Below are 15,095 nucleotides of genomic sequence, written 5' to 3'. Positions count from 1 at the left end.
ACAATGGAATGACTCCCCAATCACGCAAGTTGATTAGACCGATCTGACCATGGATCGACCTTTCGACCACAAGAGTCGTTAGTGGGATGGTCCGGGACGACCATGGATCAGTGCCGTGCGGGCATGTGTCGATCGTGGGTGATTCCGCTCGGCCATGCATCGATCGCGGATGACCATGGACTGATCCCGTAGTACTTGATTTCCACACGGTTACATGACAACCGAGGGTCGACCATGGGTCGTTGATACTCGAACGTGGACCGGTCACGAATCGGCTATGGATCGACGCGTTGAGTCGGGTAGGCCATGGACGAGTCATGTTCCAGGCCAAAAGCCTTGTGGCTTGGTCGCGCACCAGGCTTTGTGCCGGCCACGCAAGCCGGGCCTTGTGCCCGGTCATGGACCGACCCTTGTGCCCGTTAGCTAGGCCACGGACCGGCCCTGTGTCTGGCCGTGTGCCAGTCATTGTGTCCGACCCTTGTACCAGGCTTTGTGCCCATCAAACCTGGCTCCGACCTAGTTCCGTGCCAAACAGACTTGGCCACGAGCCATGCATTGTGCCCATTCGTGAGCCAATGCATGTGTTCGGTCCATGAATCGGTCCCTCGCTCGTGTGACCCAGCATTGCGCTTGGCGCACCGACCATGCGGCTCGGCACAGCACTCATGCACTTGGCTATGCGCCCGTACAGCCGGACCAGCGCCCCGTATGATCCGATCGTGTGCCCGACCCCGTGCCCGTGTGACCCGACCGTGTGCCAGGCCTTGCGCCCGGTCAAGCCCGACCGAACAGGTCATGCGCCTAATCAGTCCAGCTGGTCCGACCTTGCACCAATCAACCCAGACTTTGACTCGGTTATGTCTGGTCATACTTGGACATATTTCCACATCAAACCTCAGTTCAAATAAGGATTGTCGATCGTTAATGAGCACATAAAATTCTCATTTCGCCTTAGTTCACCTTTGCTTTTGTAATAATAAGTTTTGGAGGTTTGTGCTTAATGAAAATGTGAACCATAAGTTAATTGTCTTTAGTGAATTATTGGGTGTTCTTGAAGGACAATAACAAGTCTCACACGCCCTAAGCTTGGAGGACAAGAAGCCAAGAAGACCAAGTGAAACTTAGGTCAATAATTGAGGACTAATCATTAGAGAAGATCTTATTTTCTAAGATATCCAATAATTGTGTGTTCTTGAGTGTTCTAGAGAAGCCACACGCCCAAGAAGCTTGGAGAACAAGAAGAATATGAGACCAAGCCATTGAAATTAGTAAAAAAGCCATCATTAGAGGCTTAGGTGTCCTCTTAGTCATTAATGAGAAGGGTAATTCATATAACCTAAACATATGGCATAAGACCTAATGATAGGCTTGCAAGACAAGTAGGACATTTGTTAGATAATTGAACTCCCAATTATTAGGTCTAAGATCCTTGCAAAATTTTCCTCTATTATTAGATGCCACCTCTATTTGTGGTGATTTAGGCTTGTATGCGTAATTGCTTGTTCTTGCATCATGGTCGTGAATCAAGGCACAACCGGGTCACGAAAAAAGGCATCGTATGGTCTTGTATCCATGTTGTAGCGTGACGGATCGAGTTTGGCTTGGTGCGGGGTTATGTTGAGGCGTATAGACCCAAGCCGAGTTAGGCTCCAAGTCTGCGTTCGGCGAGCCACGAACCCTAGATCGCGCCCCGCATATTAGACATATCTATAGATCATGGACTATACGAGCACCACACGCCTTAGGGCTTGAATGCATGGGCTAATGTTAATAAGATAACAAATTGGATTGTTTGAGGTTTGTTGCATGATCTCACGAGAGACTAAAGCTGTCGCCAATGGATTTCGGAATGTTGCCACCACCGATGGATTTCGGGGTGATGCCGTCATCGATGGATTTCAAGACGATGCCGTCATCGATAGATTTCGAGGCGATGCCCGATGGAGTTTGGATGCCCATTGAACACCGGAGGAACCGATGGATTTCGGTTGAGAAATAATGAATCCCATGTGTTGATCTTGCATGCAACGTTTAATTACCATGCTTGGTGTTCGCTTGCTTGGTGAGCATGACATGTATAATACATAGGCAAGGTAAAAAGCATTTTGCTATTGATCTACCATCGACAAGTGAAACGGTAACGGTTGATCTCTTGTTCAATGGCGAGGCTATCTCTTAGCCGAAGTTTTGTGAATTTACTTACTGAGTTGTGACTCACTTTTTTTATTTCAGCTTTGTAGATATGGCTACACCATCCCCAGATCGTCACGGTCTTCCAATAGAAATGCATGTTTCTATAGTTGACATAGTTGATGTAGAATCGGAAGTCACATACTGTACGTGTGTCACCACGATTTGGGTACAAGAGGATGCCAATGAGCTGGTCCCCCATCGCTACGAAGCATGGTTTGTTTGGTTCGATGGAGATTTGCTCGGACCCCTTCCCAGATTTAGCAGATCATCTAGAGTCGCCAATGATAACATGCCCAATGGGGAACATAGGAGGAGCGTAGCTAGTCGACCGAGCTTGGGGAAAACTAACTTTTGTTTTTTTGTGAAGGAAGCCGTGGTAGAGAAGCTAGGACTACCCCGACTGCACGAATAATATGTGATAGACCGAATACAATCCGGATGTAAATAAGCAAGAAAGCTCCGTAGGAAGAAAAAAAAAGGCTTGTAAAAGAAGCACTTATCATGTAAGTTAGTGTGTGCTTGTAAAACATGTTTCATAGCTCATGTTGTTGCTTGTTAAGTATAATCGCTTCCGCCTATACGTAACCAAAGAAAATCATAACGGGATGTCGTGATGAAAACCCCTGGCATAAAGGAAATCACAACTGGGCTAGGACCGAGTGCCACGGTCCTGATTCGGGACGTGACACCATGTCAACGAGGAGACACCCCATTAGGTGTGTGACATGTGTCAAATGGGTGCCATCTATGAGCAGATTTTGAAAACTCCCTCTCATCTCTATCTCCATTACCTCTGCTATCTCTTGCTCTCTCTTTCTCTCCTCCTGAGAAGGAGCTCCCTCTTTACTTGCTTTTTCTCTCCCCCTCTCTCTCTCTCTCTCCCCATCACTCTTCATGAATAAATGCTTTTTGTCTCTCCCAAAATCACCTTCGTCTTCTCATTTTCTCTGGAATCTCAAGGAACGAAGCCGCCTCCGCCGTCGCGTACAAGAGCCCATTAGCGGCTCCGGCTTGTTTTCTCTGTCTGACGAGTGAAGACCCACTGAAGGTTGGGGTTTTCCTCTCGCGTCTCTCCTAAAATCGCAACGAGCTTCCGCCGTCGCCTTACTTCATCTTCTCATCTTTAAGGAATGAAGCCACCTCCACCGTCGCTTTTCAAGAGCCCATTGGTGGCTCCGGCTCCTTTTCTCCATCCGATGAGCGAAGATCATGTTAGGGTTTTCCTCCCCTTTTGTTTATATTCGTGAGTCTGTATCCCCATTTGCATAGTTGGAATGACCGAAGAGAAAGACACAATACAATAATGGGAGCGAAGGAGTCGGCAAGCTCGCTAAACCCCAAATACGGATTAGAGGCACAAAGAGTTAAGAGTGCAAATAAATGAGTGAAGGTGCAGACCCGTGAAGAGAGCAGAGTAGAGAGAGGAGCAGAGTCGTGTAGAGCGAAGTCGCTGAAGAGGACAGAGGGAGAAGAAGCTTTTGTGTGAAGAGAGTAGAGCATAGTGGCAGCTGCTACTAGTAGTAACGAAGAGCAAACGGGAAACAAATGGAGAGAGAAGAGAGAGGGTTTTCCGAAATTTTCTGATTGGTGAGTCCCGAAGGATACGTGTTGTGAGCTGGGTGGACTTTCTCGGTGATGACGTGGCAAGACTGTCTTAGCTAATATTTTCTCGTTACAGCTAGTAGCAACGTGATGTAAGCTGGGTGAACTTTCTCAGCGATGACGTGGCAAGGTTGTCTTAGTTAATATTTTCTCATTAGTGCCAGTAGTAACTGCTGCTATGCTCTACTCTCTTCACGCGAAAGCTTCTTCTCTCTTTGTCCTCTTCAGCTACTCCGCTCTTCACGACTCCGCTTCTCTCTCGGGAGAAAATATTATGTGCACCAGGCACTCCACTTTAGCGATGAGACACCCCATTAGGTGTGTCACACGTGTCAAGCGGATCCCACCTGTCAGTAGATTTTGAAAACCCCCTCCCATTTCTGTCTCCGTTACTCCGCTATCTCTTGCTCTCTCTCTCTCCCTCCTTTCGAGAAGGAGCTCCCTCTTCACTTGCTCTCACTCTCCCCCTTTCTCTCTCTCTCCCCATCACTCTTCACAAACAAAAGCTTTCTGTCTCTCCCAAAATTGCCTTCGTCTTCTCATTTTCTCTGGAATCTCAAGAAACGAAGCCGCCTCCGCCGTTGCGTACAAGAGCCCATTAGCGGCTCCGGCTTGTTTTCTCTGTCCGACGAGCGAAGATCTGTTGAAGGTTGGGGTTTTCCTCTCGCGTCTCTCCCAAAACGCAACAAGCTTCCGCCGTCGCCTCATTTCATCTTCTCATCTTTAAGGAACAAAGCCACCTCCACCGTCGTCTTTCAAGAGCCTATCGGCGGCTCCGGCTCATTTTCTCCATCCGATGAGTGAAGATCATGTTAGGGTTTTCGTCCCATTTAGCTTATATATGTGAGTCTGTATCCCCATTTGCATAGTTGGAATGAGTGAAGAGAAAGACACTATGCAGTAATGAGAGAGAAGGGGTCGGCGAGCTCGCTAGACCCAGAAATACGAATCGAAGGCACAAAGAATTGAGAGTGCAAAGAGAAGAGTGAAGGTGAGAGCATAGTAGAAAGAGGAGCAGAGTCGTGTAAAGCGGAGTTGCTGAAGAGGATAAAGAGAGAAGAAGCTTTCGTGTGAAGAGAGTAGAGCATAACGGCAGCTGCTATTGGTAGTAACGGAGAGCAAACGAGAAACAAATGCAGGGAGAAGGGAGAGCGTTTTTTGAAAATTTTCCAATTGGTGAGTTCCGAAGGATACGTGTCGTGAACTGGATAGACTGTCTCTGCGATGATGTGGCAAGACTGTCTTAGCCAATCTTTTCTTGTTACTGTCGATAGCAACGGTAGCTTTGCTCTACTCTCTTCATGCGAAAGCTTTTCCCCTCTTTGTCCTCTTCGAAGACTCTGCTCTGCACGACTCCGCTCCTCTCTCTGCTATGCTCTCTTCACGGCTCTACTCCTCTCTCTACACTCTTCACTCTTTTTGCCTCCAATATGTGTTCTAGGTCTAGCGAACTCGCCGATGCCTTCACTCCCATTACTGTGTAGTGCCTTTCTTTTCACTCATTCCAATTATGACTTAGGGGTCCATACTCACGAATATAAGCGAAATGGGAGAAAAACCCTAACATGATCTTCGCTTATCGGACGGAGAAAATGAGCCGGAGCCGCCGATGGGCTCTTGAAAGGCGACAACGAAGGTGGCTTCATTCCTTGAAGACGAGAAGACGAAGTGAGGCAACGGCGGAAGCTCATTGCGAGTTTGGGAGAGACGCGAGAGGAAAACCCAACCTCCAACAGATTTTCGCTTGTTGGATGGAGTAAACAAGCCGAGCCGCTGATGGGCTCTTGTACGGGATGGCAAAGGCAGCTTCGTTCCTTGAGATTCCAGAGAAAATAAGAAGACGAAAGTGATTTTGGAAGAGATAGAAACCTTTTGTTCGTGAGGAGTGATAGGGAGAGAGAGAGAGTAAGTGAAGAAGGAGCTCTTCTCGAGAAGGTGGGAGAAAGAGAGCAAGAGATAACGGAGGTAACAGAGACATAGACAGGAGGGAGTTCAGAAAATATTGGGTACCCAAATGATTCCAAGTTAGCAAAATATTAGTCTACTTAACGTGCGACACGTGGCGATTGCAGGCCCATATGTCACGTCTCTCTCCCTTGCTTCTTCACAACTCCGCTAAAAATTTTGCAGAGGCGAGGATCACCCTCGCGGCCTTTGGCGAGGGCCCGACCCTCACTGCCCGAGCAAGGGCTCACCAGATTCGGAAGCTGCGGAGGGAGGCGATGACATTGGAGCCGTAAGGGAACTCGGGGATGCATGGGCTGTGGGAGGGCTCGAGGTTGCAGGTGATGAAGACGGGGTCTTGGGCAGGTTCTTGAACCCAGGGGGCGGCGGATGAGGCGGAGTTTGTGAAGTCGTCGCAGCCGCCATCGTTGGGAGCGCTGTTGTTCAATAGGAGTGCCTTCAAGAAGAACCCCCAACAAAAACCCTCTTCAAAACCCATGACTCTCTCTGTTTTCTCAGCCTTTGCAAAAAAGTTTCGCACCCAAATCCATCAAATTTCTCCTCTTTATCTCTGGGACACACATGGCTGAGAAAAATAGGATTTTGGAAACTAATGAAACTCCCAAAGACCAGAAGAATGCCTTCCCTTTCTTCCCCAGTTTCAAATTCCCATTTCAATTTAGAGCCAAACCAGTGAAGAAATGAAAAAGAGCAAAATTTTAGCAGAGTCGCGAAGAAGCAAGGGAGAGAGATCTGACATGTGGGCTCACAATCGCCACGAGTCGCACGTTAAGTGGACTAATATTTTGCTGGCCTGGAATCACTTGGGTACCAAATATTTTCTTGAGGGAGTTTTCAAAATTTGCTGACAGGTGGGATCCGCTTGACATGTGTCATGCACCTAATGGGGTATCTCATCGTTGACGTGAAATGCCTGGTGCACTTAATATTTTCTCGGCAGTAACGGAAAGCAAACGGGAAACAAACGCAAAGAGAAGGGAGAGGGTTTTTTTTGAAAATTTTCCAATTGGTGAGCATATCCGTTCTAGTGAGTCCCGAAAGATATGTGTCGTGAGCTGGATGGACTGTAAGACTGTCTTAGCCGATATTATCTCGTTACTGCTAATAACAACTGCGGCTTTGCTCTACTCTCTTCACGCGAAAGCTTCTTCTCTCTCTGTCCTCTTCAAAGACTCCACTCTTCACGACTTCGCTCCTCTCTCTGCTGTGCTCTCTTCACGGCTCCACACCTCCGCTCCTCTCTCTACACTCTTTGTGCCTCCGATCCATGTTCTGGGTCCAGCAAGCTTGCCGACCCCTTCGCTCCCATTACAGCATAATGTCTTTCTCTTCACTCGTTCCAATTATGCAACTAGGGGTACATACTTACGAATATAAGCGAAATGAGAGAAAAACCCTAACCTGATTTTCACTAGTCGGACGAAGAAATGAGCCAGAGCCGCCGATGGGCTCTTAAAAGGCGACGGCGGAGGTAGCTTCATTCCTTGAAGATGAGAAGAGGAAGTGAGGCGACGGCAGAAGCTCGTTGCGATTTTGGGAGAGACGCGAGAGGAAAACCCCAACCTCCAATAGATTTTTGCTCGTCGGACGGAGAAAATGAGCCGAAGCCACTGATGGGCTCTCGTACAGGATGGCAAAGGCAAATTCGTTCCTTGAGATTCTAGAGAAAAATATAAGACGAAGGCGATTTTGGGAGAGACAAAAACTTTTGTTCGTGAAGAGTGATGGGGAGAGAGAGAGAGCAAGTGAAGAGAGCTCCTTCTCGGGAGGAGGGAGAAAGAGAGCAAGAAATAACGGAGGTAACAGAGATAGAGATGGGAGGGAGTTTTCAAATGCTCACAGGAGGGACCCGCTTGACATGTGTCGCGTACCTAATGGGGTGTCTCATCACTGATGTAGAGTGCCGGTGTACCTAATATTTTCTAGCAGTAACAGAGAGCAAACAGGAAACAAATGGAGAGAGAATGAAGAGGGTTTTTTGAAAATTTTCCGATTGGTGAGTCCCGAAGGATACGTATTGTGAGTTGGATGGACTGTCTCAGCAATTATGTGGCAAGACTGTCTTAGCCAATATTTTCTCATTACTGCCAATGGCAGCTACGACTCTGCTCTACTCTCTTCATGTGAAAGCCTCTTCTCTCTCTATCCTCTTCAAAGACTCTGCTCTTCACGATTCCACTCCTCTCTCTGCTATGCTCTCTTCATGGCTCTGTACCTCTCCTCCTCTCTCTACACTCTTCACTCTTTTTGCCTCTTATCCGTGTTCTGGGTCCAATGAGCTCGCCGACCCCTTCACTCCTATTACTGCGTAGTGTCTTTCCCTTCACTCATTCCAATTATGCAACTAGAGGTACAGACTCACGAATATAAGCGAAATGGGAGAAAAACCCTCACTTGATCTTTGCTCGTCGGACGGAGAAAAGGAGCCGGAGCCGCCGATGGGCTCTTGAAAGGCGACAGTGGAGGTGGCTTCGTTCCTTGAAGATGAGAAGACGAAGTGAGGCGACAGTGGAAGCTCGTTGCGATTTTGGGAGAGACGAGAGAGAAAAACCCCAACCTTCAACAGATTTTCGCTCGTCGGGCCGAAAAAACAAGCTGGACGGAGTTTTCAAAATCTGCTAACAGGTGGGATCCGCTTGACACATGTCGTGCACCTAATGCAGTGTCTCATCGCTGATGTGGAGTTCCTAGTGCACCTAATATTTTCTTGGCAATAACGAAGAGCAAACGGGAAACAAATGGAGAGAGAAAGGAGAGGGTTTTTTGAAAAAATTTCTGCTCGGTAGGTCCCGAAAGACATGTGTCGTGAGCTAGGTGAACTATCTCAGCGATGACGTAGCAAGACTATCTTAGCCAATATTTTCTCGACACTCAAAGGCTTACAGCTACAAGTTTGGATCGGTTTTTATTTTTGGGTCTTTTCCTTGATCCGTTTTGGCCCAGTTGAAATGTCTAAACAAATTTAAATAAATCTTTTCATTTGAACTAGAAAAATAGACTTATATTTTAAGTTGTATATACCCTGTAGGATCAAACTAACTCACAACAATGAGACTTCTTCCTTTTTCCAATTTTTCATATTTTAGTTTTATATGCCAATATTTCACATTTCCTTTTTATATTGTTTTTCAGCCTATTTTTTTTTTCATTGGTATATGGTCCATTCTCATATTTTCTTCTTAATGCTACAAATCTGAATGAGTCTGAAATTTTTAAATTTTAAAGCATTTTCAAATTCTTTTAGTGCTTACGTATCTTTCCATGCATAGCCCTTTTTGCAAATGCAAGGAAACATAAAATAAAATTTCGTAACCGAAACCCAACCCCCCAACCAATACACACGTGTTCTTGTTCGTCGGCACGATGCTCACCCATGTCTTCACATTGCTCATGTGACAAACGGAGTCCACGACCTTATCCAAGCAACCGAGCTCTCTCACCGAGTAAACAAGTTGATCTATGGAGTCACCCATTCTTTAGAGATAAAAATTGTTAAGAATTGAAACTCGGGTAAGGCAAAATCGGTTACGAGTTGTTAAATTTATATCGAATATAAATAACTTAATTTGGATAGGACCATTTTTAATCCGATCAGATCAGATCCACTCGTTTAACGGGCATAATGTCAATTTTTTTTGTGGAATTGCCAAAAAAACAAAAATCGATTAGAAAATTGCGGGTTAATAGTAATGCTCCCCATTTCACACGAACCAGAGCCATCCAGCACCACCACAAACACATGGCCGCCACCGCCACTACCGGCGACCGAACCAGCGCGAAGATCCTGCTCACGTCGCTCTCCGCCATGGTCGCCGAATCCGCCACATTCCCCATAGACCTCACCAAGACGCGCCTCCAGCTCCACGGCCAGTCCCTCCCCTCCCCCTCCTCCGCCGCCGCCGCTCGCCCCGCCGCCGCCACCGCCTTCCGCGTCGCCGCCGACATCGTCCGCCGGCAGGGTCTCCCCGGCCTCTACCAAGGCCTGTCTCCCGCGATCGTCAGGCACCTCTTCTACACTCCGATTAGGATCGTCGGTTACGAGAATCTGAGGAATGCGGTCGACGCGGGCGATCGGTCCCTCTCTCTCCCCGGCAAGGCGCTCGCCGGCGGAGTTTCTGGAGTCGTGGCTCAGGTAAAATCGCTCCTTCTATCGTATTAACTGCATCGATGGTGATGAGGTTTCGCAAGTCGTCATTCTCTAGCGCAGACGAGCTCCGACGCGAGCTGAAAACAAATATGCTCTGATCAACTGAGTGCTGTTCGATGCTTTCAGTTTCAAACTATGATTTCTTATGCTGAATTGTCTCCAAGATCAGCGCTTTTAGTAGATGCATATGTATGGTTGATGATTATAATCTATTCATAAGCTGTTCAGAATTTGTGGGGCGATCTGCTAATGGAATTGTCATTTGGGCAAGATTTCACTCGTGATACTCAATGGTTTCAACTTTCAATTCAAATCTGCGCCTTTTCGGTATATGGTTAGTTATTATTCAGGTTGTGGCGAGCCCCGCGGATCTTGTCAAGGTGAGGATGCAGGCTGCTGGTCGTATGGTGAGCCGGGGTCTTCAACCTCGGTACTCCGGGCCTTTGGATGCTTTCGGGAAGATTGTACGCGAAGAAGGTGTCCCGGGGCTTTGGAGAGGGGTTTTCCCAAATGCGCAGAGAGCATTTCTTGTGAACATGGGGGAATTGGCGTGCTACGATCAGGCGAAGAGATTCGTCATTCAGAATCAAATTGCTGAAGATAATATATTTGCCCACACCTTGGCATCGATCATGTCAGGTCTATCAGCTACGGCTCTGAGCTGCCCGGCTGATGTGGTGAAGACGAGAATGATGAATCAGGCAACAAACAAGGATGGTAAAGCGATGTATCTAAGCTCTTATGATTGCCTGGTGAAGACTGTAAAATTTGAAGGCATAAAGGCTCTTTGGAAGGGCTTTTTCCCGACATGGGCGAGGCTTGGTCCTTGGCAATTTGTGTTCTGGGTTTCTTATGAAAAATTTAGAACAATTGCAGGCATGTCATCTTTCTGATAAACTTGGAGTGTCTGCGATCACTTTGCATTGGGTGCAAGGGTAATCTCAAGTGAGAATAAGATAATGAGATTCCTCGTTTTTCTGGATCAGGCACACCAAATGTCTCTGCTTTTTACAGCATGGTCAATTTGCCCTGAGGTGCAATAGGTAGTCATAAGTCATCATCACTTGCTCTTCATCTGATGAATAACAGGTGTTGCCAACGAGGCAAGAACAGTGTGATAATAATCCATTTCAGGATTGCACTGGGGAAGATGGTGGTGATGGTCATCAAAATGTTGTTACTTGTTTTTGGCTTTTAAAGAGATATCGAGATGCTCTTTGTTTGAACTCCCTCTTCTCTCCGAATTCCCGACAAGAATTTATTGCGACTTCTGTCTTGCTTCGAAGACATTTCTTATGGGTTAACATATTGATCTCTGTCACCCTTCTCCCGAGCCCAAAATTAGAAACTTTAAAATGCTGTTTATCTTATCCGGTCTTTTCTCTAAGTGCTGGGATATGGAGTAGTGTAGTGTCTGAGCATAGCCATTTATTTCCACACACTACGCAACCTGTTATTCCGGTGACTGTTTCAGTGTCTTAATTGGTTTCCAGTGTTCTATGAAGTTTCTGAAGTTGTTGGAATGTTAACAAGAGAATTTCCGTCAGCCAGGGCATGGTTGAGTTGGGCAGCCTGTCCTCATTCACCCATTTGCTATGGTTGGTGCGTTTGGTTCAGTTTTGGAAATGGGCTTTGGGGCTCAAAAAATTCTCGGGCAAATGCAATTGTGTTTGGTGAAAAATTTTGGAGGGTCGTTGGGGAAAAGCAGTGCATTGTGGGAATACGGAGTAAAATGTGATATTATCACTCTGTTCGCAGGGAGTTCCCATCGGAAGATATTCTTCAGGCATTGAGGGATGAATCCGTGAATGATCCTCGAAATCGCACCGAGATAGCTCAAACCCATGCATTCTACCGACCATTGCTTCTTGGGCGGGCGATAGCCTTGATAAGATGCACTTCCATCTGCATGCAGTTGCAGCCCTTTTGGCTCTAGACTGAAATTAGATCCGAGTTAGATGGTCTACGGTCACTTGTATATTTCTGGAATTGGAGGTCACTGGCAATGTGTTCTGTCTCGACTGGAATATGTTACTTTTGTGCTAACTCATCTCTAAAACGGCGATTTAGCATGTTATGATGCATCTATGATTGTTAGGAGTAGGCTTGATTGGAGGGAGTTAAATAATGTTCTGGTTGGCTAGGTAGGGTAGGAATTGTACAGTCAATTATCTACTTGGTTTGGTTGGAGTTTTTGATCTAGAGCGGAAGCAAATTGAATAGTCGCTAGAGCCTAAAATCTGTATTGAATCTCCGAAAATTAAACAACAGTCTGAATGACTCGCTCTACTCTAGCAATGTTCCACTTTGATGTGATTTTTTTTAACCAATCAAGAAACGTGATTCTCTTTTTCATTCATCAACTTGCTATCACGCCTCTTTTACATTGTTCTCAATAGTCAAGCCGTAAAAGCTTCGGTCATTGCTTGTTCAATTTTAAACAAATTAAAAATAAAGAGCTTAAATGGGTTACCCCAAATGACTTTTCAAACGTGTTTCACGTTACATGGCATTTCTCTCAAAATTGCTTCCTAATGCACTTTTCAATCACAGTTTACCGAGTCACTGGGAACAGCTCAACACCGGTCCTCGCAGAAGCAGTGGATATTCTTGTTCCGACCAAAACAAGATCGATCTAACAGAATAGCTAGATGTTAACACTCACAAGAATGCAAAAATGTGTTTCAATTAGTTGTGTCAAAAAAAAAAAAATACCGCAGACAACAAGAAGAACCTCCAGAAATACAAACTCAAAGCAATAAGAAGAGAAAATCCAATGTCTTCAGATATGAAAACCTGTCCATCTTTTGAAACCGCTCAATTCACTTCCATCAGCAACCGCCAAACCGATTCCTGTCCTCCCTCCGCTGCCAACGCCTCTGTAATACAGCCTCCACTCGTTTGCCTCCCCATCCAGCTGCACCAAGCATGGACTTCCCACTCCCTCCCCATCCCATCCTCCATCCGATCTTCCCAGGATTGCTTCTTCCCCAAGCCTCCTCCAATCCTTCAATCCATCCGACGAAACCGCGGCTCCTATGCTCCTCTCTCCATGCCGGCCCATGCCTTGGTACACCATCAAGTACCGGCCATCTTTCTTGTTCTTCACCACGCGAGCATTCGCAGCCCCGCGCTCGTCGAAGCACCCTTTCCTCCCTCCCAGTATCTTTCCCAGCTTCAGCCACTTGATGCCGTCCCTCGACCTCGCGAGCCCGACGCAGTACTCGCCCTTCTCCGCGTCGAAGGAGTGGTAATACATTCTCAAATCCCTGCTTCCATGGAAAACGACCTGTGGCGAAGATATGAACCGGGAATCCCACTCGTTCTTCGACCCGACGTCGAACAGAGCTCCGCTGTGATGCTCCCCTTCAATTCTTGCCCAATGCCTGCCATCCTGACTCATGGCCAACCCCGGCAAGGACTTGAAGATCTCTCCTTTTCTGCTGCAGGATCTTTCGGGGTTTTTCACAGCGAGTTCCAAAGAATCATCGAAATACTCGACATTTTCGGAACTATAACCAGTGTAGTAAAGCCAGTAAACAGCACTGGAGGCTCTGACTATGTTACTGGACATAATCACTACCTCACTAGGCCTGATGCCCATTGTATCGAAAGCCCACCAATCTTTACCGCAATTCAAAACCAAACCTGCAACATCGGTTGATCTTGCCGCCGCCACTCCTCCTCCGCGCTCCCAATGAATCCCATTGCTGGAAACTGCCAATCCAATTGCATCAGAACTAGGATTCTGATCTGAGCTTCCATGGTACCACATGTACCACCTCTCTTCCTCATCGCTCAAGAACCTCTTCACAACTGGAGACCCAACTTCTGCACTGTCCCACGAGTTTGCAGGGCCCAAGTCAAGCACCAAACCTCTCGAACAAAGCGATATCGTGGAAGAAGAAGCAGAAGAAGAGGTGCAATTATCTGATGAGGGTGTTGATATTTCCTGGAATTTCGAGCCATGACTGGATTCGAAGCTCGGATTTTTATCGGTTCCATTGGTGATGTCGGCGTTGGGCTTCGTGGAACAGCGAGCGACGAGAGAAGGGGCGTGCCTGGAGTCGAATGCGATCGTATGGAGAGTGAGCAGGTTGGGCTTGTGAGGGGGTGGGCATGGAGGGAGAGAGGTAGTTGGGTTGGTAAAGTTGGGAGCGTTGGTGGTGGGAGTTGCAAGGAAGCTGAAGCTGTTCATCGCAGTAGATGTTGATGCAGAGACGAATCAAATTGAGCGAGGAGGAAAGCGACAACTGAATTGGGCAAGTATGAGTGATGGCTGGTGAGATTGTGAGCCACTTATCATATGAGTAAGGATGTTCGGGAGGGAGAATTGAAAGCAGAGATTGCTCCTTCTCCGCCTCTCTTCTATCTACCAGTAAGCTCTAGCCAACGATGTCCCCCACATTTATATCAGGAGGATCCTAGGAGGATGGACTGGTGGTGGTGGTCTCCTCTTCTAGTTACTTGTCTCAGTCATGCGACTCGTTTGTGGATAACAATTCTCCATGTGGCTTAGTGATGTTTCCCATTTATTTCCAAGTTCCATTACCTATGTCATCAGCAAAATAATGCTCGAGGCATACGAAGCGAGATTTGCATACTCGGTAACGTGCCTTGTTTGTTTAAAGCGAACATTTATAGTCCGCGACACTCGATATACAAATTTTACAGACCTTAATTAATATACCTGAGATTGCCCATAAAAGTTTCAAGTGAAGAAGGGGAAGATAGGTGTTCCTCTCCTTCTAGTGTTTCGAGTTTTCTTATTATGTGGATATAATTGCTTATCTATGTTAGGAATCAGGTCGAAAGGGGGGACAAAGAAAGACATGGGTTCCTAGCGTTCCCAAGGAAAAGGATGTGCATCTCGCCCTTCATCTTTATCCCTTTTTCCCAGCGTAAGTATTTGAAAATTCAAAGAGTGTATCTTTTGTCCTATGCTTTGCTTCCTGCGCTCGGATTAAAGAGAGGATAGCATGAGATTGTGTGCTTGCTACTGAAGGAAGGTAGCCCATGGAGCAATATAATGATTAGCTTCTCCGCTTTTAGCTCGTCCTTTTACGAGGATTGCTCTACATTTTGGTTATTCTCCCATTTTGCAGGATAATCAAGCGACTAAAGGGATTACAGATCGCTAAACATTCACCTAAAAGATAATGAATGGGGGTATTGGGAGAAGCAAACC

The 15,095-nt window shown here is 46.6% G+C and overlaps 2 protein-coding genes across 2 annotated transcripts; one reads left to right on the top strand and one right to left on the bottom strand.

The window, feature by feature from the left end:
* The first annotated feature begins 9,414 nt into the window (after positions 1–9,414).
* On the top strand, positions 9,415–11,133 carry LOC115671718 (mitochondrial uncoupling protein 3). The gene is made up of 2 exons (XM_030593344.2): positions 9,415–9,892; positions 10,258–11,133. The coding sequence occupies exons 1-2, from the start codon at positions 9,500–9,502 to the stop codon at positions 10,798–10,800; spliced, it is 936 nt and encodes a 311-aa protein (XP_030449204.1). The 5' UTR covers positions 9,415–9,499; the 3' UTR covers positions 10,801–11,133.
* A 1,410-nt stretch (positions 11,134–12,543) lies between these two features.
* On the bottom strand, positions 12,544–14,328 carry LOC115671731 (uncharacterized). Its single transcript, XM_030593360.2, has one exon. It carries the CDS (start codon positions 14,103–14,105, stop codon positions 12,690–12,692), a length of 1,416 nt encoding a protein of 471 aa, XP_030449220.1. The 5' UTR covers positions 14,106–14,328; the 3' UTR covers positions 12,544–12,689.
* Between the last annotated feature and the right edge of the window lie 767 nt (positions 14,329–15,095).

The sequence above is a fragment of the Syzygium oleosum genome, unplaced genomic scaffold (assembly GCF_021117445.2).
Source record: "Syzygium oleosum isolate NSW1041296 unplaced genomic scaffold, Sole_v2.1 Sole_v2.03, whole genome shotgun sequence".
In the NCBI taxonomy this organism is placed as follows: domain Eukaryota; kingdom Viridiplantae; phylum Streptophyta; class Magnoliopsida; order Myrtales; family Myrtaceae; genus Syzygium; species Syzygium oleosum.
Note: the sequence above shows the minus strand (reverse complement) of the source record. Positions and strands in the feature narration are given on the sequence as shown.